The sequence below is a fragment of the Phasianus colchicus genome, chromosome 5, assembly GCF_987193195.1.
Source record: "Phasianus colchicus chromosome 5, bPhaCol1.hap1.1, whole genome shotgun sequence".
NCBI classification, from domain to species: Eukaryota; Metazoa; Chordata; class Aves; order Galliformes; family Phasianidae; genus Phasianus; species Phasianus colchicus.
In genome coordinates this window covers 10,329,174-10,352,105 of record NC_143440.1, presented here as the reverse complement: position 1 = coordinate 10,352,105, position 22,932 = coordinate 10,329,174, and the positions used below count along the sequence as shown (strand labels likewise).

General features: G+C 42.4%; 1 protein-coding gene across 2 annotated transcripts in view; it reads left to right on the top strand.

Moving 5' to 3' along the window:
- Positions 1–22,932, top strand: part of SWAP70 (switching B cell complex subunit SWAP70) — a 33,815-nt gene that overhangs the window by 7,943 nt on the left and 2,940 nt on the right. The window contains exons 3-11 of one of the 2 annotated variants that reach the window (XM_031613996.2): positions 2,148–2,321; positions 9,693–9,920; positions 13,220–13,366; positions 13,615–13,723; positions 15,075–15,256; positions 18,577–18,684; positions 20,147–20,313; positions 21,070–21,268; positions 22,692–22,788. In XM_031613996.2, coding sequence (XP_031469856.1) covers positions 2,148–2,321; positions 9,693–9,920; positions 13,220–13,366; positions 13,615–13,723; positions 15,075–15,256; positions 18,577–18,684; positions 20,147–20,313; positions 21,070–21,268; positions 22,692–22,788 — 1,411 coding nt within the window. Of the gene's footprint in view, positions 1–2,147; positions 2,322–5,766; positions 5,851–9,692; positions 9,921–13,219; positions 13,367–13,614; positions 13,724–15,074; positions 15,257–18,576; positions 18,685–20,146; positions 20,314–21,069; positions 21,269–22,691; positions 22,789–22,932 lie in introns of those variants that run through there. The other variant, XM_090140456.1, reaches the window with a different exon arrangement.

The following is a 22,932-nucleotide window of genomic DNA, read 5'->3' as shown; positions in this document are numbered from 1 at the left end:
ATTACAGTTCACGTTAGTTATCCTGACTAAACATCTCTTCAGAGTTTAGACATCAAGTATTGAAAATCAGTGAAAGTCTTTGGACTGAAGGCCACTTTTGTGCGCTGATTGTGACATCTCATCTTTCAGAGATGACCACATCAGTGCCAAAAGTCAGCATGCAGTGGGATGAAGTCACTGATTCATGGCACATCTCTTTTGTTTAAATCAAACCAAAAAAAGCAAACAAGGAACTCCTTTTTTTCATTCTTCTAAGGCATAGTCTGTTCTTGATGAGGTGATCACAGCACAGATGTCATGAATTCATACTAAGCAAAGCTGCTAAAGAGGGACCAGTACTTTATACCTCCAGATAAAGAGAAAGCTGTCTCAATTTCTGGTCGTATTTTCTGGCAAATTAATTGTTCTGAGCGAGATCAGACAAGAAAACTTCTTGATCTCAAGACATTTGTTTTGTTTGTGTCCTTAAAAAGCAATGTGTGTGTGTTTAGGACTTGTTTTATTTAGCCATCAGTTTGTCCTGTTTGGAATGTTTCTGTTTGCATTCTGTTAATTAAGCTAGAGGTATTTTTGTGAGTGAATTGAAATATAATTTTAGAAACTTCAAATATTTTCAGTTTTTGAAGCAGTGCTTAGAAATGATCTCTATTACATCCCATTCAGAGATGCATTCATTCAGAGTAATTATTACTTCAGAGTAATTGTTACGTAGTAACCTGGACTGGAGCGCTGCCAGTGAAGGAAGCCAAAGTAGCACAGTCCAGAGTACTGTAGTAGGGACTTAAGTCTAGAGCTGATTTGGTTTTGGTTGTAGCTTTTTTTTTTCCTTTCTCCCCCACAGCCATGCACAAATGTACTTCAAGAATGTACATACCAGAAATAGCTAGCGTTGCCATGTGAAATTGTTCAGGAAAAATAGTATCTCTCATTAAAGAGAAGTATTTAGTTTATTTAGTACTACCCCCAACTCCCAGCATCCCCAGAACACTGATTTTATAATTATATCCTTTCTTTAAAAGCCAGTCTGTGATGATTTAGAGGAAAAAAACCAGCAAAACAAAACAACCCATAAAGGTGAATTAGAGTTATTTTGGAGAGCTGGAGTCTGTATGCTTATCTGATCATCTCTCCAGAGTAATTTCTATGCAGTGTCTGTGCTCTGGATGCCACTCGGACACTTGATGAAATCCCTTCCACAATCGAGTGTGGGTCTGAAGGAAGGAGCAGGGTAACTAGCAGGGCATTTCTGGGGTGCAAGTGCTGTGTGGTTTTGGCCCATTGTGAGAAAATGGCACAGAATGTTACCTGTGGTGCTCCCAGGCAAGAACCTTTTTCTTACCCATGATTTCCAAAATATCAAGAGGCAAAGTGCAGAATGTGACCTTATTGGTTTGTGTTGGCAAAGGAACAGCATGGCAAAGCTGCAGGGACATAAATATACTTCATCTATAGCATCAACGAGGTTTAAAAACAAAATAGAGGAAATGAAAGCTTTCACATATATAAATAATTCACAGATGGGTATGTACAGATGCGAGGTATGATAAAGGATAATGCAAGCAAGAGGAATTTTTTTTTTATCAGTAAAGAGAGGATTTGAGAGTCTGAAAAAAAGGAAAGATTTAGGGTGGAATAATGTTAAAGAAAGCAAGATTACATTTGTGACTATTTTCTTCAAGAGTTACACTTAAGCAGCATTAAGCAGAAAGGCTTATTAAAAGTCTTTCCCAGCTGTTTCAGTGTAGTTTTTGTTCTTATGATTTCCACATTTACTGTATGGAGTTTTAGTAGCAGTGCAACAGAAGGGCATTTGGAACTAAAAACATTTATGCAGAAGGTTTGGGATCTAAAGCTCATGTGCTAGAGGAAAGACAAAATCACAATGGCCTCCTTCCCGTGAAGTCAGGGTGTTATTAACTCAACCAGAAATTGGAGGATGGGTGCAGATTTTGCTGGAAGAAGTTCTTTAGTTTACCCCATGCAGGAAGTCAGAGAAGGCTGGGTTTGTGCTCCTTTTAGGCCTTGATGCTTCTTACAAACTAGAATCTCTTGGTGCTTTGGTACAACTTGGTCTGTTAAATTTCATCTGTTATCCTGTGCCATTCCTATGTATTGATTGTTGTTGTTGTTCCATTTCTTCATTTTAGGTTCAAGGGAACTTTGATAAAGTTGAATTCAACAGAATGTGTTGGACTCTGTGTGCTAAAAAGAACCTCTCGAAAAGTCCTTTGCTGATCAGTGATGAAGATGCATTTAAAGTGTGGGTTATTTTTAACTTCTTATCAGAGGACAAGTACCCTTTAATCATTGTACCCGAGGAGGTAAGAAACAAAAACTTGTGCTGTTCAGCAATTGCTTTGCTTAGTGTCTCAGTTGGGTATGTTAATGGATGCTACTCTGGAGTTTTCAGAGAAAATGATTTTTTAAATAGAGACTACTTTCCTCTTTTATAAGGCTTTGAGTGCTTTTCTTTGTCTTGCATGTTGCACGTGTGGGGATCCAGGATATTTTAGATATTGATTGCTGTTCTTGTCTTCCACTTAAACAGCTTGGGCTAAGTGGGAGTGCTGCCTGCTGCCTGTAAATGCCTTATTTTGCAGACTGTGAGGCCTGACTGGTGCTGGGGAGACAAGCTCCAGTACATGCACCTGGGGTGTTGAGGTTCTCATCTCACTCATGAGTAGTGCATGTTGGGATCTTTAATACCTGAACTCGCTTATGCGTGATTCAAATTTTGCACAGTGTGATTCTAAAAAAAAATTCTCTCTGCTTGCAAGATGAGTCTTCAGTCTCATGTCACCCTCCTGTTGAAATGGAGAAGTGCAAACTTTTCAGATGATGTCTGTTTCTGATCAAAACCAGCCACCACCTGAATGCTCTTGCTTGAAATGCTTGTAGGAATAAACAGCAGTGAGCAAAATAACAGAGAAGTCTCTTTGTATTTCAAGTGGATGGGCAAGTACGGGCAGTGCTCGTATAGGTAACCCTAAAGCAAGGTTTTGGAATCTTCACAATTTAAAGCTTTTCCCCCTGGGGAGGGGTGAGGGAAGAAGTCTCCAGGTGGAACTCTATGCATTAACCATCTTTTGCAAAACCTGCTGCAGAAATCCTAGGGGGTTGCAGCTCAGCACTGGCATATATATTTTTTTCAAATTGTTGAAAAGTCAAAGATGAAAAGAGTCTGATTTACATGCCACAACTCCAAGCTGCTGAGCCAAACTAGTACTTACAGATCATGCCCTTTCCATATTGAAATGAACCACTTGGTTTTGCCTTGTCACTTAGATTTTTGCAGGGCACTTTCACTCTGTACAGCGTTTCTGTTTGTGCCGGACTGATGATGACAGGCTGCTACCAGACATGCTGATTCCCCAGAGACGTGGGACAGCCTTCTTGCCTTCCCTTGGTTTTTTTTGTCGTGTCTTTTCTGTTGATTCTGGGGGATGGAGATCACATTTCTAAAAGCCAAGACAACTCCTATCTTAATGGCATCAGGTTTCCCTCCCATCCTTTGTCTCCAGGGTCCACCTGTATTGCTCTTTCACTTGAATTATTTTTAAAACTCGTTGGTGTGGATGTGTGTCTGCATCTCCTTCATTACTGCATGATGTAAATCTTGCTGCACTCTTTAAGGAAAGCTTGTAGAGCCTGGCAAAGAAAGGCTGCTCTGTTCTTATCGTATGCAATACACCCATACACTCTTTAACCTTTTGCCTTAGACCGTACAGGTAATTTAATCAGTTGGTGGAGGAATGCTGTTGTGAATGCCCTTCTTTCTGGTTTGTGTTGGTCCTCCCGGTGCTGTCTGTGCTTCTGGAAAATTCCACCTTTACTCCCTTTTACTCAAAATTCCAAAAGTAAAGATGGAAACTTTTAATTTAGATCAGCTTTGCTCTTTGTATGACCTTTCATATCTGCCTTTTAAGTTCTTATGGGTTTTTCATTGTTGTTTTAGTACTGTTTTTAACATTAAATCTAAACTCCCAGATTTCCAAGGCATTTTTTGTATGAACTTGCAATTTTTTGTCTTGATACTGAGAAGTTCCTTCTGAAAACAGCTCTTTTCAATAGTGTTCAAAGTGATATTGGTACCTACCCAAGGTATTTTTCTTTTTTATGCCTCCCAAGTTCATATTAAAACTGGCTTATGTATTCAGTTTTTACTACTTGATAGTGTTGCCCATCTGTGAATTGAAATTGACTTGCACATCATCTATGAATGAACTGTGAGCAGGGATTTTTTGCAAAGTGTAGAGCAGATGGGAGGGCAATGTTCTGCAGTGTTTATGTTTGGATAAGACAAATGTAAACCTCTCATGAATCATTATAACCTCGCAGCCAGGGAGCAGGCGCTTCTTCCTCCCTGTTTGTTTCTCTTATCCTTGGCTGTGAATATTGTAACATGCCACTTACTGCTGTTTCTGGCTTAGAGTGATTAGTGCAGGATCCAGCTGCTTCCCCTCCTCCCACCCACCTCTTCGGCTTTTTGGCTTTTGAACTTTTTTTCCCTTTATAAGGAATTAAGAAACTTGTGTGGTACTTTCATGTTGGAAAAGTGATCACATGAACATTTTTGCTCTCCACCTTGTGGATGGCAAGGTTGTAATAAAGAGAGACTTCTTAGGTCTCGACTGAAGGTATTGGTACAACTTCACATGACTGCAAAGTTCTCTTCCTCCTTCTTCTCCCAGGACCTGATCCTTGGGGCCTATCTGGGATTCTGATTTTTGATTTTAATGACCTAAACTGTTTCTGCACTTGTTTGAACCATCTCTCATCTGGAAAACTCGCTGGCTTTTGTGCAATTTCACTTCCTTGCACTGCCATGACTGAAGGTTGAGGCTGCTGTTTTTCCTTCCTGCCGGTGCTGTGTACCTGTGCACAGGTGCTGCTGTGCTGGGCCTTTCCTATTAGAAAGCACGCCAGGGAGGAACTGCTGCCCCAGCTGCAAAGCATTCAGGCTTGATTCCTTGCCCAAGTGCTGGGTGGGTAGCAAATTGGAAGTGCTGTAGCTGCTGCTCAAACAGAAAAGGAAGAACAGTCTGGAAAGCTTTCAGAGGCGTAGGCTGAGGAAATCTTTGGAAACAGAAAGCAAGGAAAACAGTTACAAAGAGGAAATTTAGAAGCTGTAGAGGGGGACAACACAAGGGCCAGAAGCTGTCCTGTTGCTCTGTTAGCAGAGCTCAGACTGGAAGCCAGAAGCAATGCTTGGCCTGGCTCTTCCCTTGCCATGTAAGGAGAGGTGGCAGCCTGGCATTGGAGTGAGTTAGGTTAGTGAAATCCTGTGTGGGGAAGGGCCTGGGGTGGGATGCAGCTTTGTGCTCATGGTGAGCAGCCAGGTCGTGGGCACAAGAGTTGTGCCTCCCCATTGGATATGGGAAGCTCAGCTGGTGGTGGCCTTGGGCTGTAGAGAGGAGAGCTGGGAAGGAAGAGGGGTCCATAAATGTCTGTTGTGCTAAGGTGTTTGTGTCCCTAGGAAATGTGAAACAGCATCAAATCTCCCTCCTCTTTCAAGGGAGAAGCTGTGTGAGGTGCAGCATTTCTGTAAGCTGAGTGAAGGCAGACTGGAGGAAAACAATGCTGTGTTTTGTTTGCTCAAGTAAGAGTTGTTCCTGGTGGATGGTCTCCAGAATTGGCACAATTTTTGTCTAATGGCAGCAGTGGGCAGAGCTTTAGTGAGCAGCTGTGTGACTCCTGGTCTCAGAGAGCAGACCATAGGGGGAGCTGCTCCTGTTCCCCACCAGGTGCTCCCACTCAGCCGTCTGGGACACAGGCATTGAAATGTGTGCTTCCTTCAGCTCTCACAGGGCTGACCTCCTCCACGAGGAGCTGAAAACAAAAGGAAGAGAGGTGAGGAGTGCTGCAGCCATAAAAGGAAAAATATTTCTAGTCTGTCATGAGATTTCCTTATGCCTCCTGTTTTAGTTGTCAGACTCGGTCGTATGCTGTTTAACCAGACATTTTCTGTTGTATATGAAGGTTTCCTAACACTTCCCCTTTCTCATTTCTGGACATGTGACTGCAGCCTCAGGAATGCTTTATCGCCTGAGAGCTGTGGTGTGTGGTTAGCTGTGTTCCTGGGCTGCCTCAATGGTGAAACTGGCAGAAAGGTCCACTGCAGGCGGCGTGCTCTTATTGTAATGCAGTGCTCACATAATGTCTTTTAAGCAATACTTGTGTACTTCCTGTCTGTGCTTTTTAGGTCTGGCTTCTTAAGGAACCACAATTTGTATAGTCTCCTTCTCTTTGTGCTCTGGTCTTTGCTGCATTAATGTGTGTCATCTCTAATCCTCCCACCTGGGACAAAGAGGGTCTGAATCTTGTGTGGTTTTGCTGTGCATTTGAAAATGAGGTGATGGGAGGTGAAAGTTTCAAATTGCCAGTAGTGATTCTTCTGGAGATGTTTCCTGCAGAAATATTTTGTGACCTCTTTTGTTTCTGTGTTCTGTATGCTGGCATGTGATACTGTGAATGATATATTGGGAATTGACCCTTAGCAATTCAGAAGTAAAATCAAAACTGATATAACTAGAATGAAAGCTCTGTGCATGAAGCACTGTTTTCACCAACCATTGATCCAGAGGAGTTACTATCAGTGAAGTTTAATGAATTCAAATACGGGGATTTAATGAAATAAATTTAATGAAATTTAATGAAATAAAATATGTAAGTTTAATGAGTTCCACTACGGGGGTGGTAGTGGAAAGGAGAAATTGAAGGTTTGATTTGAGAGTGTGTGCTGTTCTGATGGGGTGGGGAAAGGAACTGATGAAGGCTGTGGAATGGACCATGATTGTTGCCACGTTCTGTACACTTCTACAGAACTGTGTACAGCTTAAGTTTTTTTGTCTGCACTATTAATATCACAAACCCTATTTGAATAGCACACACCAGAATAGCCTTGTCTGCCATGCTCAGTTGGGCACGAAAGCCTCTTTGACATCATTTTTCCTTTTTCCTCCTCTAAGAGGCCCACTTATGTATCAGAAGAATATGTGAAACACTTGTGAAACTTATTTCCCTGTGGAGAACCGTGCCAGGGATACCTGGAAGTGGAAAGCAAATAGGTGTTGCAGTGAGAGAAGAACAGCTGCCCTCTGAGAGCAGATGCTGGGCAGACTGCACAGTTCGTGTTAAGGAGCCCCTGAGCTCTATATTCTTTTTGTTTTCTGGCTGGAAAGTGTTGATTTGGAATGGAACTGATTGTCTGTGCTACAGAGTATGGAATACAGCAGTGGGCACAGCGTTAGTCCTAAAGCAAAACCCCAGCAGTATCAAAGAGTGAGCAAGGCCCTGTCAGAACAGCAGCAAACATTGCTTCACATTTGCTTTTCAATGCTGCTCTTTAACCACAAGAGCAGATTGTGTGTGAGCCAGCAGCCTTAATTTGTCAGTTATTTGCTGAGCTCACACGTCTCCTCGGGGAGGAGGGGAAATGTCGTTGGCTCGCAGAGGTTCCTCATTTGAGCCCATAATGAATGGCCTCTTGTTCGTTTCCATATTTGCCAGATCCAGCTTACTTCTCAGTATTTCCCTCACACTGCTCCCTAGTCAGTGCTGGGGTGGGGCACAACGTCTGACGAAAGTTGTATGGGACTTGGGTTAGCCATGCTTTTCTGAATGAAGGATACATTCTGAGACCATTTAAATTGCAATATGCAAATATGCAATATGTAATATACAAAGAGTTAATGTGTTTTAAAATGTACTCTGTGTACTTTGGTGGGATTTGGGATATTTGTGGTGGTGATAGTGACTCGTAGAGGGGAGGTGGGTAGCCTTAAATGTTTGCATTTGTTCCAACAATCAAAGTAAAAAATATGCCCAAATAACATTAAAGTAAAGGATATTTTATTTTCTTTTTAGTGTGTAAAATGATAACACGTTATAGCTATATTATGTGTGTTCTGCCTTACTTCTTTGCCAGATTGCCCAGCGCCTTGGCAGGTCTCACACCTTCCTCGTTGAGCCTTCCTTTCTGCAGCCTTTGCTTTACCTGAAGCCTGGGTCATCATGCAGAGCTCCTATTGGGGCAGGCTGTACTTCAGCCTGGGGAAAAGGTCTTTAAAGGAATTGGATGCTGCAGAAATCTAAGAGAACAGTTGTATGTGGACTGAATTCCAGGTTAGGCACTTCTCAGCTTTGCCAAGGCAAAGCCTCCTGGTGCACACTTGGGTGTTTCCTGATGGCAGACGTGCAGGGAAGGAAGGGATCTGCCTTCTCTGGCTATGGGACAGAAGCTGCACATCCACATGTGTAGGGCATCCAAAGCACATCTGAGCTGGGTTCTCGCAGGGAAGTGTGCTGGGGGGAAGGAGGAGAGATGTGTCCGTGTTTCTTGGTGCTACCAAACCTCTTGTGCTGGGCGCTAGGCAGGCTGAGAGCTGACCAAACTGTAGTTAAGCAGTTCAAGTGGGCTAGGCTTCCTCAGCCCTAGAAGGTATTGTGTTCTGCTCCCCAGTGGTGCAGACCACCATCAGTGGAAAAAAACAACAAAAATAAAACACCAAGTCCTGAAAAGCATTTGGTCTATGCCTCCCAGGTTGCCCATCCCTGGAGGCATTCAAGGCCAGGCTGGATGTGGCTTTGGACAGCCTGCTCTGGTGCTTGGCGACCCTGCACACAGCAGGGAGTTGAAACTCGGTGGTCATTGTGGTCATTTTCAACCCAGGCCTTCTACGATTCTCTGCCGCTCTCGGTGAGGAGGTCACACCGTACACCCCTGTCACGCTGCCAGCAGCGCGCATCTCCCGGCCGCGGGCACTGAAGGAGCAGCGCACCGCGCCCGTTGCTGCAGGAGGTGCCGGGCGCTCGGTCTGCACGCACAGCCGGGCTGAGCTCTGCTTCGTGTTGTCTGCAACGCTGAAGGAAATGCAGAAGTGCGGTTTTTACTTTGTTGCGCAGGGGTCCTTGCATAAAGACTCTCACTAATTGTTTTCTTTATGAGCCGTTAACGTTTTGCCTGTGCTAAAGCTGTAGGCAGGCTAAGTTTCAAAACATGCGGTGTTTAAAGAGTAAACGAACGGTAATGTACTGCAAAACAAACTACCTTCTTTCCCTCTTTATATTCCTGTGTTTATTTTGAGCAGCTATTAGAAGCATTACACTGTGGTAATGCGTACAGGATGATGAAAGTTTAAAGGAAAAGGAGAGTTCATTCTGGAAGCAATAAAAGCGGATGTGAAAAATAGATTCTTCTGCTTTTTTTGATGCCAAGCTGGTGTGCTGTGGTGGAGGGCAGGTGAAGACTGAGATGTGGCCATGCAACTGTGGTTCTTCATTTTGCTTGTCCAAGCTGTGACCTTACTCTTTTTATTGTTTGTAATTTGTTTGCTTTTCTTCGTCCACAAAACGTTTTCTGAAACTTCCTGCTCAGTCATGCTGGCTTGAAAGGTACTGCAGGGAAGGTCTGTGTCCTGTAGGAACCTGAATGTAGAAGAGACTTGCAGGTTAATTATTTGCTTCCTTGTGATGAAGAGTGGAGCTGCAGGTGGGGCTGGCCACCAGGAGCTCAGCCGAGGCAGAAAGCTGCTGGGTCCTGTAGTCTTTGCTAACTGAGCAGCGCGCCATGTTGGTGCCTAAATGGGAACACAGCTGTAAGGAGTTTCAGCAGTTTAAACTGTGCTTCTCTGGAGACTCTTGATTTCTACTTCTGCTGGAAGTGATTAATTTCTGCTTATATTTCCTTACAGATTGAATACTTGCTTAAAAAACTGACGGAAGCGATGGGAGCAGGTTGGCAGCAAGAGCAGTTCGACCTCTACAAGATTGCCCTCAACACCAGCAGGGAGGGTCTGTCTGCGTGGGAGCTGATCGATCTCATCGGGAGCGGGCAGTTCAGTAAGGGCATGGACCGACAGACCGTGTCCATGGCAGTTAATGAAGTCTTTAACGAGCTCATATTAGATGTACTCAAACAGGTAAGGACTGCAGAGAACTGATGTTTTAAAATAGAACCGGTTACTGCGTAAGTAGAAAATGGTTCAACTTGTGATGGAATTTTTTTGGCTGATGGATGAAGAGCAGGGGGAGAATTAGATGAATTACTTATCAGGGTATGACCTTATTTTTATCAGAGAAAAACTAATATAATTATTGCAGTATGGTGAATGAGCTGCTTGTTGGGAGAATTTCCATTTTAAAAGGAAGTGCGTTCTGACTGAAGTACAGCTTTTTATAGTATTATCAGTTCCTTCTAGCTGTCAGAGTAGCTACCGCTGTCAGTTCGTAATTTGTGACAACTCTTCAGTCTTTGGAAGTGTTTTTTCCAGATGCAAATAAACACTGTAACAAATGGAAGTTGTGCTGATACAACTTGTGTATTCAGCGCGGTCTGGGCAAAGGAGTGCTGGCTGAAGCATTTCTTCTAAGTCGCCCCACTTCAGTAGGGCAAGAAGATGTAGAGGATCTGCAGAGCTTTCTCCTTTCTTGTACTCAGCAGGCAATACAGCTCACAGCTCGCTTTTATTCAGACACAGTCATGCTGAACCCTGTTCCCACAGCAGGCTTCTGTCAGCCCTTAGGTTCTGCATGTTTCCAGATGATCCGTTCAGGAACAGCTTTAAAAACTGGAAAGTATTGTGGGGACCTGACGGCTTACAGCTGAGCTTAGCTATGTAACACTGACTTTTACCTGATTTTTTTTTTTTCTGCTTCGATTTCTTGGTGAGGATGGAAACAGACTTTCTTGGCAGGCTGTGCAAAACCATTTTGAAGAAATCATCAGAGTGCTTTGGCACAGGAACTGCTTTCAGAATATCCATATAACAATGCTGAGGTCTATTTTTGTTAACTCCTGGTTGCTTATTGGAGATGAGGGATGGGGGGACACTCATACTGAGTCAGATGAGTGTAAAGCCATTCTGCAGTTTAATAATGTGAAGATAAAATAGTCAGTGTCGTGTCAGACCTTCCACTTCCAACTTGTGAGGAAATCTGATTTTGGTTTCTATATGGCATTGTCTCTTTCTCTTTTTTTTTCTCCCCCTTGACTGTCTCCTTTCTTTCCTCTCTGAGAGGCTCGGCCTCATTCTTAAGGATGTCTGAGTGCCTGTGAGTCGTTTCTCAATGCTTAAAAATAGTTTGCAGTAAGGTGTGGCCCAGCACCACGGACAATTACTGGTTTAAGGGAGAATGGAGCTCCTCTGTGGCTGACCCTGTCTGCTTCAGCCACAGCATGCTCCCTGGTAGCTCCTAGCTGGCAGAGTGATCTGGTTTATTGCGTCGAGCTATGAGTGATGCATCATTTAGCATCCATGTTGTTGTTGTGCACTTATTCTGGCTCTCTAGGACTGAGATTGCAGTGACAACTAGATTTTTTTGTATTATAGCTTTCTGAAAGAAGCGTTCTTCTGTGGTAGGTGGTGTAAAATAACCCCAGGAGCTGTCAGAAAATAATAGATGCAGATTTTGCAGCAGTTTTATGGGGAAAATATCAGTCTGGCCTGGCTTTGAAAGCGAATTCTGTCATTGTATAAGGAAGGGAAAGACACCTGGTTATGGACAGGATCATGCAAAGCAGGAAGAGCGGAGAGTCCTTCACACACCCTCCTGGGGTGACCACCCGGACCTCCGGCTGCGTGCGGGGGAGGCAGAGCATTCCTGTGCATTCCTGTCCTGGGCAAGGGGTGGGATGGCGAGGGAATAGGCACGGCTGGGCTCTGGCTGCAGCTAGTGGGCTGGAGGAGCTGAGCACAGCCAAGCTCTGTGTGTGTGGTTTTGTTTTCTAAAAACAAACAGGCTCCTCTAAATGTCCTGATTTCTTTGCCCCAGACCTGTAGAGAGAGACAGCTTTGGTTTTGTCAGAGCATGTTTGTTTGCTTATATCCACTGAAAGACATGGAAAGGAAACCATGAACGTTTCTCTCTTAACTTTTCTCTTAACCTGAAATATTTGAGGTACGGTGCTTTCTCTATTGCTTTCTCATAGTTCTGTTGATGTGGGTGTTTCAGTTTTGTATGATTGGACTTCTGAAGTTAGAGTCAAGTTAAAAATATATTATTAGAAAAAAAATAAAGAGGGGAGGGAGGGAATATCGTTCCAGAAATAGCAACTGAACTACCATCTAACTTTGAAACTGTACAGTAATAGCTGACCAGGTCACAGCAGTGCACCTACATAAGTACACACAAAATCAAATGCCTGGAAGAGTGATCAACTTTTTTCCATGAGATGGATTTTGGATTGCCATCACCGTAGTGGAGAAAGTAGAGCAGAATCACTAGCATGCCTGCACATACATTACTGCTGTTGGTTTCAGATATGTTAATACTCAGTAGAGACACACTTGAGTGATTTGATCATGATACCTGGTTATTATCATCAGATTGTTGCAATTTTTATTATCTTGTTCTATGGGCCTCGGCAGCAATGTGTGGACTTCTCTTCCTTCTTTTGAAATTCTCTTTTCAATAGCAGTGTTCAGGACGAGCTTACAAACATTTTCCTTGATCAGAAAGCTGAGTCAATTATCTTCAGGATATAAAATACTGTGAGAGAGATGTTGGCATTATTTAGATCAAGATACAGCTCTGTTCTCTTAAGGCAAAATGCAGACTTTACCAGTCAGTGTTGCTGCATCCTATCCGACAGATGCCAGGAGAATGGTTCTGTCACCACTTTCTCCAGCAGGCTCAGTGTATGTGGATCACTTCTTTAACAGAGTGCAACAAAATAAGCATGAGGCCGTGTGGAACCACTCCCAGGGTAGACCTTCTCTTGCTTTGTACCTGGGAACATTCCCTAAAGAGGCTGCATTTAAAGTGCCTAGACACTGATCTACATCTGTCACCATGGTGTGCATTTAACAGGATAGATTTTTTTAAACAACAACTTTTATTAAATTATTGGCCATAAATCTCAGTGATGGCAAATGTCTCTGCTTGACAGCAGGAAATTAAATAGTAATCAGAGAGACCAAATATAAGGACTTGTAGTAGGCACAGTAATTACTTAGTTCTTCACCTAATCCTGTTACTGAAAGCAGGACAGAGGATCAGGGAGCTGTTTCTTGTGGGGCAAACAATTAGCAGCATGCTGGTTATTTTCATTAGATTGTTGCGATTTTTATTATTTTGGGGGTGGAAATGTATAGGGCTGTCTGTAGGGACTTGGGCTAACTTTTCTGTGTACTCTGCTAGAGAATTTTTATGTCATGTAACCAAAAGACTGAGATGTTCAACATGGGCCAGGCCTTTCAGATGTGCTGTTTTTTTGCAGGGTTATATGCTGAAAAAAGGTCACAAAAGGAAAAACTGGACAGAACGATGGTTTGTACTAAAACCCAATATTATTTCCTACTATGTAAGTGAAGACCTAAAGGACAAGAAGGGAGACATCATACTGGACGGCAACTGTTGTGTAGAGGTAAAAGGAAACAAACAGAAAACCATCCATGACTGTCTCTAAAGAAGAACTTATATATATTTTTTTGTGACCTTTGACAGCTTTTATTAACAGAACATTTTTTTACTTTGTATGAAAGTCTACACGTGCTCTTTGTATAAACTTTCTTTAATATTAGTATTTGTAGATATGTAAAAGATAAGTGCAGAAATGGGGCTTGATGGTGTAACTTGATGTCTGCAAGAACAATCCTTTTTCATACGTTCTAGGCCTTGCCTGACAAAGATGGAAAGAAATGCCTTTTTCTCATAAAATGCCTTGATAAAAGCTTTGAGATCAGTGCTTCTGATAAAAAGAAGAAACAAGAGTGGATTCAAGGTAAGGTTTCAAAAATATTGAAGTTATTTTTATAGAATCACAGAATGGCTTAAGTTTAAGGATAGACCTTGAAGATGGCCTGGTTTCAAGCCCCTGCCATGGGCTGGGCTGTCATCCACTAGATCAAGCTGCCCAGCATTCAGGGCTTTAAAGTAAGCTGAAGCCTTATGAGATGTGCTTTACTCAGAGTTAAAATGCTTGGTCTTGCGATTTTGGGAGGTTCCATTTTGTGATCTTTGAGGAAACTGTGACTCAGGAAGGGAGCCATAGGGTAGGAATTGGTTTATTTCATTCAGGTGCCTCAGTTCAAGCAGCCCAAATTAAATGACTGTTATTATTTGCTTTTTCTATATGGCTGCTCTTCTACAGGTGAGAAAGGCAGGAAAAACACAGGAAATTGTTGGATTTGAGGAGAAAGGGAAAGCTTGTTTCTTTCTGCATCATAAATAGGCTTTGCTTTCATGGTTTTGCTTGAGGTAGCTTGGCTTGGTGAGCTGAGGGTAAGGCTGGGAATTGGGACTTCCTTTTCTATTACCACAAAGTTGCTCCTTCTGAGACCTTCCCGGGTAATGCACAGTGTGACATTACACACATCTTTTGCAGGGTGAGGCAGAGGTTTCTGCAAATCCACAGTTGCCAACAATATTTAAGCATGTGCAGCATTTTAATATTTACACTGCTGCTATTTGGAGCTGTTTCATACTTCCTTTCTACCTGAAACATGTACTTTGCACCAAAGTCTAATGTACGAAGAATTACTTGGTTCTAAAATGAGATCTGTTTTCACAGTTGTGGCAGATAAAATGCATGTATTGATATATATCAAAAGCATCTATCTATATTGATATCTATCAAAAGCATTCTCCTCAGCTCTAATGCCTGTTATTGCCTCATTTGAATATAAGTAAATGAGAACTGCTTGCATACTGAGAAACTGTTTTTCCAGTGAGACTAAAAATGGTGTAAGGTTGGTTCTGGGAGTGTTAGTGAGCGTGCATGTTAGATAACACTTTGGACTTCTTGATTAGGTTTGATGAACCCAGGGAGTGAGAAATATGGGAGTTGTTTCTGTAGTGAGGTATACAAATAATTGGTTTGCCCAATGTTTGTTGGACGTCAGTATCAGAACTGACGGAATGCCTTGGAATTGCCTGACCCTTCTTGTGGCACGCAGCCTATTGAAAGCCAAGTTCCTTTTACCTGGGGGGTTGTGTTTCTGATTTAAACACGCATTAAAACAGGAAAAAACCCCCAGCACAGGTATTCATTTTGCTAGGCTGTCCGGAAAGTTGGGTGTTTCCCATCAGTGATGTTCTCCTACTCTCCGTGTGTTTTGCACACTCCTTCCCAGCCATACAGACCACTGTGAGCCTGCTGCGAGCAGGGAGCCCTCCGCCCCACAAAGAAGCACGCCAGAAACGGAAAGAACTGCGCCAGAAGCTCTTGGCTGAGCAGGAGGAATTGGAGCGGCAGATGAAGGAACTGCAGGCGGCCAACGAGAACAAGCAGAAGGAGCTGGAAACTGTGAGAAAGGTGGGAGTGCGAGCTGCTGAGCTGCACACTTTAGGCTCAGCCTTCATGGTTTAGATGGGCTTCTGAAGTCCATTTGGCTGCTCTGGTGTTGAGGCACATTAAGCAAACTCCAATAGAGGAGGGGAGCTTGTGCCAGCTCGAGTGCCCAAGTAATGGATTGCTGCAGCCCACAGTAACGCCTGGCGCACTGCTGCAGCCGTTTCCAGGGATCTGTGGGCTCAGGGTAACCCGTGTGCTGTGACCTCATCCTCTGTGCACATGAATGTTACTGAAAGTGGTGAAGGAAAGCACCAGCTTTGTGCGTGGTGTTTGGGGGCTGGGGACTCTCGCATTTTCAATTGCTTTTGTTTGGTTTGGGTTTTTTCCCCTTGGAAATGTCTGCTGAACAGGGGGCTTCCCATTGAATTTCCCAGGCAACTTTTCTAATGCTGTGCAAACTATCTGGGGAGGAACACTCCTCCTCACACAGACTTAATTTCTAGAGATAGAAGCTGAGTTTACAAAGATTCCAAAGCTGCAAATTGATTTTGTGAATATGTATAGGTTTAACTATATTGTAGCGGTGTTAGATTTATTGAGCTGAGAAACATACTATTTATATGTTGGTTAAATGCTTGTTCCTTGTAAATGTTGGAATGTCTTTTGAAAGCCTGAGAATTGCTCTAGAAATTTGAGCATTAGCACAGGGCTTTCTGAATAATTTCCTCACAGACAGTCTAAATCTAGTCTAAATCTAGTGGCTGAAAGCATCTCTGCTGTGGCTGTGCACCAGCAGTGGGCTGAATGTGCTGATGGATCATTGGAACGAGGAGTGTGTGTGTGATAATTCTCTGCAGAGACCCTGATTAGAATTCTGATATGCTTCCTATCTTTTCCTCGTAAAGACTTGCAGGGAGAACTACGATGTGTTTTATTGTCGTGATGCCTTTTAAAGAGCGTGCCTTGGAATTAAGGTAGAGAGCCATTGAAGTGCTCACCAACGCTTAGCTGCTGAGCAGAGTGCCTCCTGCTGGGGCAGCCGAGATCTCTGCTCCATGCTTAGTCCGAAGAGGCTTTTGTTCACTCTTTGTAATTTGATTTTTTGTGTTCCCATTGAGGACAAGTGTGTTCTGTTTGTTTTAAAGGAAAATCTGCCAGCAGAAAACCATTTCTATAAATTTCATTTTACCCCTATACACCACGTGTATGCAATTTGTAATGCCAAATGTGCTTCCCAGGGTAGCCTGCATTACAGATTTACTGGTAAGAAATGCACCTGTTAACAGAAATCCACCCCTATGATCTCTATGTGCAATTGTCTTCCTGGGGAGATGGTAGGGGAAGGCGATAGGAAGAGCACTCATGAGGGAGCAGCAGGATGCTGACAGGCTCCAGGCTGTCTCTCTGAAATCACAGGGGGTAAACCAACAGGAGCCGAGGCAAAGGATCATCTTTTAAAGTGGGTGGGATTGAAATGACTTCTCAAGGAAAAGAATTTGGTCTCTGACACAAATACAGCACTTTGGCTAAGAGGAATTATCTGGGAGCTACTATGCTGGAAGAATTTAAACTGATTAGTTTTAAAAAAAAAAAAATCAAAAAAAAAACACAACACCAAAACTCTTCAAGAAAAAGTCTTTGTAAACGATTCAGGAAAAGGAATTGTTTTGGCAGGCTCTGAGTTTGGTTTGCTGCAGGTGGCTGAAAGCCAGCCCTACACAGCAGCTGCCAAAGTGCACTCTGAGACCGGTTTTTGTTTTGATAGCTCCTGCTCTAAAAAATAGTAGAAGAATAGAGGTGCCTTTGTCTAAAATAGACCTTTTCTCATAATATAAAATGGAATTTTGAGATGCACACACTGAATAGACTGAGGTAAGTTTTCTTACCAAGAGAGTATGCAAAAGCCTTGTGCACCCTTTCTATTTCAGTTTGGGGTCTTGAATGGGATTCGGGGGCTGTGTTAACTCCCACTGGAGTAGTGTATTCTTCTTGCCCTTCTCCTCACACTGTAGGACTTCTCCCTATGCCCCATAGCTGCTGTGATATCCAGGTAACGTTACTGGGCAGGCACCATGCAGGTTTCTGCAAGGAAAGCAGGGAGCTGCTGCTAAGAGCAGCTCGTTTGAGCTGTGGCAAAAGCCTGGCACAGGTTTGCTCTCTCTGGCAATGTTTGTTTAATTAGAATGTGAGGAAGGAAACTTCACTTAAATAGCATCTGGGGTTTGACCACGATTGTATGCTTACTGATGTTCTGGCAGAGGAGGGATAAATACTCCCATAAGACTGGTGGAGTAATTTTAGCCTTTCAAAGGAGAGCATTTCTATACTGCGTTCTACAGCTTAAAAAGAAACTGGGAGCCTTCCCCTCTGCCCATTTAAGATGGGTGTCCCTCTCTTGCTGAAGGTTTGTGGCAGTTAACTCCCCAGTCTAGCATGTTAAAAAAGGGCACTTGTTTTCTGTTCTCTCCCATGAATCAGATAAGTTTCTTTAGAAAATGCTGTGAAAGACTTATTTTGTTTCCAGTGCTGTTAATGTTTTGACTGGTGCTTGTACATTTCCAGCCCTCCCAGCACTCTGAAAGTAGGTGCTATTGAAGTAAGATGAAAAGAATAAATGCAATGGCAATCTTTATTTGTGAAACTAAGATGCAAAAAAAAAAAAAAACAAACAAAAAAAACCAACCAACCCTGTTAAATAAGTTGAAAGAAGTTGTGAAGGTCCCAGCAGCTGTTTCTCTTGCTTGAGCTTTAACAAGGAGATTTTTTTTTCCCCCAGTTTCAAGTGGTGATTATTTTCTATAATTCTTTTTACCTTAGATGGCAATTTATGGCATGTTAAGGGGGTGTGATTCATGATAGCACAATCACTTCTTGTTGTGGTGCTTCTGCTTTGCCATGGCAATTTAGTGCTTCCCTCTTTCTGTATGAACTCCGTGCATGCTGGTATGTTTTCACTGTTGCTGAACTCCTGCGTAGTCCTGCCTGGAATGGGGTTTTCTGTAATAGTTTTCTGCCCCATACAAAATAGACATAACTGTATTTCTTTGTTGGTTTTGCCATGGAGATCTCAAAGGAAATGTGGAGGAAATCTGGTAGTTGATTTTTTTTTTTTTTTTTTTAATTTATAAATTTAAAATTGTCTTGCAGTAGTAAGACTAAAATTGGTATTTAGAGATTGAGAATAGGCTCAGACATTAAAAAGAAAAACAAAGAACAGCTGAAATCTTAATGCTTTGGAAGGCTTCTTCTGAAAAAATAAAACAAAAAATTAATTGAATTCCATTTCCTCAAACGGTTTACTTTTGATAAATTAGTTTTTCCTAATTTTTTTTCCCTTCCAGCAACTGGAAGCAGCAGCTGCCCGTGCTGCTGAGGAGGAGAAGAGGAGGCTTCAGACCCAAGTTGAGTTACAGGATCGCTTCAGTCTGGAGCTGGAGAGAGAGAAAATGGTGAGTGGTTCCTGCAGTGAGTGGTGCCAGCTGCGACTCCAGGCTGTGGTCAGCACGCTCAGCAGTGACATCCCTCACATGCAGTCACCAAAACGTTTCAGCAGAACTTGCAGGAGGTTGGAGAATGCAGTCTGTGTTACATTTATAAGAGATGTAAGGATAAAATAATTTTACAAGGGAATAAAAAACCTGAAACAGTTCCACGATTTGCACAGCATTCAGAGTTTCAGACTGGAAAATCACAAGTAGAATGAATGGTTGACAAAATAAATGCAGGCTGAATTTATCCTTCCTTATTTTTATAGGTGGAGATCTGTGGTGAAGGCTGGTCCACGTTGTATATATATAGAAAATGAACAAAGACATAATTTAAAATGCATTTTAGGATTTTTCTGAATTGATTGTATTCTCCCAACTGTTCCTTTCTTCAGACTGCTGGTTCTTCTGTATTTATCTACCCACAAACACAATTAGAGGAAGACTTGCAGCATTAAAATGCTGTTCTTATGATGCAGGACAAGGATTTCCAAAACTAATTCTTTTGTCTTCAGGGATTTAGTGAGGCATTAACAGGCTCTTCTGTCAGCTGAGGAAAAGAAATAGAAATAGTCATGTCAGTGCAATTATGCAGTAACACCTCAGGACACGTGTGTGTAGTGCTGCGTTATGAGCTGAGCGTGCATTGCTGGACACCATGGCTTTCTGGGTCAGTGGGATTTAGGTTAGCCCAGGGAGAGCAGCAGTGGAGCAGGACATGCTGTTCTACCGCAACAGAAAGCAAGCTTGCTGACGCCAGGAGCAGTGCTTCACCTTCTGTGAAGTGTTATGCATTACCAACTGCAGAGGTTTGAGTACTTTCTGCTCTCTGTTTAATGACGGCTGACTGCTGTTGTCCCCAATGTGAGCTGAGCAGGACAGATCAGGTGCTGCAGTACCCTTCATTTCCTGCTCTGGTCAGCAATGGGGGAAGGTGGGATGATGCTGTGGATACGCAGCTTCTCCTTTGCTTTTCTCTAGTCCTTACCTGCAGTTTTTGGTTACAGTAATTGCTCTAAGCTAAGTCAGCCTCCCCAGATGACTTCCAACCCTTTATCCACCCTTTGCTGTTCCACACTGCAGTGCTATCATCCAGCTGTGCGAGCTGAAACAGTGTAATTAAGGTGCCCTCACCTTTGTGTCCAGGCACTCTGCAAGCTTTTCCTTCCTTCTGTTTAGTGTGTATCTGTACACTAAATCTCATGATCAAACTGACTGAACATGGGCTTAAACCACTGTAAGAATCCTGTGCAGCATGCAGTGAGAAAGTGTAAATGACTGTTCCATAGCTGCAACTCTAGGCTTTGATTGGCCTTGTGAAAATGTCTCTCTGAAAATGCCATCAGAGAGAAACCTGGTACTTCCTTTATCATTGGAAACCTGAATTGAATGGTAACTCACACGTGTCCTCAATTTATGCTGCTAGGTGAGACAAAAAATGGAAGAGCAAGTCGCTCAGAAATCGTCTGAACTGGAACAGTATTTACAGAGAGTACGTGAACTGGAAGAGATGTATAAGCAACTTCAGGAAGCTTTGGAGGTTGAGAAACAGGCACGTCAGGATGAAGAGACTGTAAGGAAACTTCAGGCCAGGTATGTATTTTACCCAGTGGTGAATACATGTGGTGATGTTTCTGTTCCCCCTCCCCTGCACTAATAACCAACTGTGCCATGCTTTTGAAGACCGTTTGCATCTTGCACACTGCTGGGAAGGGGAAATAAAGTACAAAAACAGGGGAGATTTTCTTTTGTTAAGTTATAAAGGCCCAAATTGGCATTCATGTTTTTTATATATGTTTTTATTAGCCCCTAACAGGGATAGTGCTCAGTAACTTCAGAAGAGCAGGCTCACTTACTTTTCACCATGTATTGTGCCTGTCCACACTTGAAAATTGTCATCACTCTGTACAAATTTTCAGTTGTGTGTTTTATAAAGTAGCAGCTGTGAATGCAGCTTGCTGTTGTATTCAACTGCTAAAGGGTTAAATCTTCTGTTATGTGTATGAGCTTCACTTTCTGTTATTTCATGGAGTTAGTCCTCTCCAGACAATTAAGATAACTCATGCGTTTGTTTCTTCTCTGGTTTTCACTGTTTTGCATCATTGACTGAATTTTCTGAATAGCCCTTTGTAGCAGTGAGCCTGCATCACTGCTGGAGTGGCTTTCAGTGCCACACTGAAGACAAGCCAAGAAGCAGTAACATTTTCTCTGCTTCCCAATATTTGATTTTTATTTTTAATTAAAATTTCCAAGAAAGAAAACAATTAGCTTGGCTCTCCTCTGTGTATGCTATACACAGAGGCTACAGCTTACTGTAAAATGCAGCTAACACCATAATCCCCATTGCAGATTACTGGAAGAGGAGTCAGCAAAGAGAGCTGAACTGGAAAAATGGCACTTGGAGCAGCAACAGACCATTCAGATGACAGAAGCAGAGAAGCAGGAGCTAGAAAACCAGAGAATGATAAAGGAACAGGCTCTTCAGGTTGCTATGCAGCAACTGGAACTGCTTGAACTGGAAAGGAAAGAGGCCCTTGAGCAATATGAGGTGAGCGATTTATTTTGTTTATCAGCCTCTTCTGTTGGCCACGTATGCAGTATTTGAACTGAATTTGAAGTTCCTCAGAGTCATGCCTGTTTTAGGATTAGGAAAGCACAAGATTTATAAGAACAGGTTGGGTAGTTCTGTGATTTTATTTTTTATTTTTTTGCCACAGACCAGTACATGTATTTGAAGAAGAGGACAGGTTTAAAATATTTCACTCCTTTATTCTTTTATCCTAATTCCTATGCAAGCCAACTCAGTTGTAGCCTGAAATACTCTTCATGTGTCTGTCTGTTGCTGTATGCAATTCCATTGCTGTCATAACCAAATGTGATGCTTTTGAATTAGATACTCTTTCAATTTCTTTTTATGATGTAATGGGACAGTGTCTTCTACAGATGAAATACTGCTGTACACCTGAAAGCCCTTGTTCCTTTAAAGTACTTAAGCACTGAATTGATATCGAGGATGGCAAGGAATGAGTCAAGATCCTCTAATGTGCCTGGTCTCCCAAATGCCAGGCCTGTTGTCTGTTTCTGTTGAGCATTTTTTTGTGTAGGCCAGTAGCTGTACTCATGGAAGAAATGTGAAGTGTTTCTCAGAATCAGTGAGTGCAGAGACTGTATTTCTCTGTACTTCATAGGGCTGGAGAGGTGTTGACCCTGCCTCTGTTTAGGTCAGGAATACAAAACAGTGAGATTTCTGTTTAATTGGGAGTATGTTTATGCTGTCACTGTGTCCTTGGAGTTAACTTCTGTGAAGGACAGACTATGGAGCTGTCTGGAGTGGCACAGGATTCCAAGGTGGAATATTTCTGGTCACTTTACTAGCTTTTTTGAATGTGCAGTATCATTTACTACTCTGTACTAATGGCTGACTGTAAGAGAATTAAAAAAACAAACAGTAAATCTGAAGTGGTGGAGTGCAGTAGTTTACATTATTTTAGAAATAATTTATCATGCCGACCTTCTACTTGGAATTGACCAAAACACCAGTTTACACAGAAGAATCTCTCTTTCTTGCTTGTGGCTATCAGCAGCAGTCTGTTCCATTTGTCACGTTACGATTTCTAACTGTGAGATGTATTCAGCAGCTGACATTAGATCTCAAAACTACTAAATATAACACGACTCGTACTAAACCACAGTTTATGTATGGTTTTGATCTACTTGAAGAGTAGTTGTAGTTACACAGCTACAGGCATCTTACAGCCCCAGATAGTGCTGGATTCTAGTTTGACAACTTACTTTATAAGCCAGTGACTGAGTGAGTGAACGTGTTGATCTGAAATGGAACAGCCCTGTCCACGCTGAGCAGTGCAGCTTGACAGAGCATGGTACAGTTGTTAGATTGAAAAATGTTTTATTTTTGTATAAATACAATAAAGTTATTTTCTTTTTTTAAATGGGGCTATGTTTTATTTCAGGAGGTTAAAAAGAAGTTGGAAACGGCAGCTAATAACACCAGGAGCTGGAAAGACAAAGTAGCTCATCATGAGGGATTAATTCGGCTAATAGAGCCAGGTAATTAAGTTATCAACATTAAAATCACAAAAGCATTGTACTCACATATGTGCGTCAATCAGGTGTGTATTCAAGGCCACCTTTTCCTGTAGGTTTTCTTCTTACTGGCTTCTCTACAGCCTATAAACACTGCATTGTCAGAAC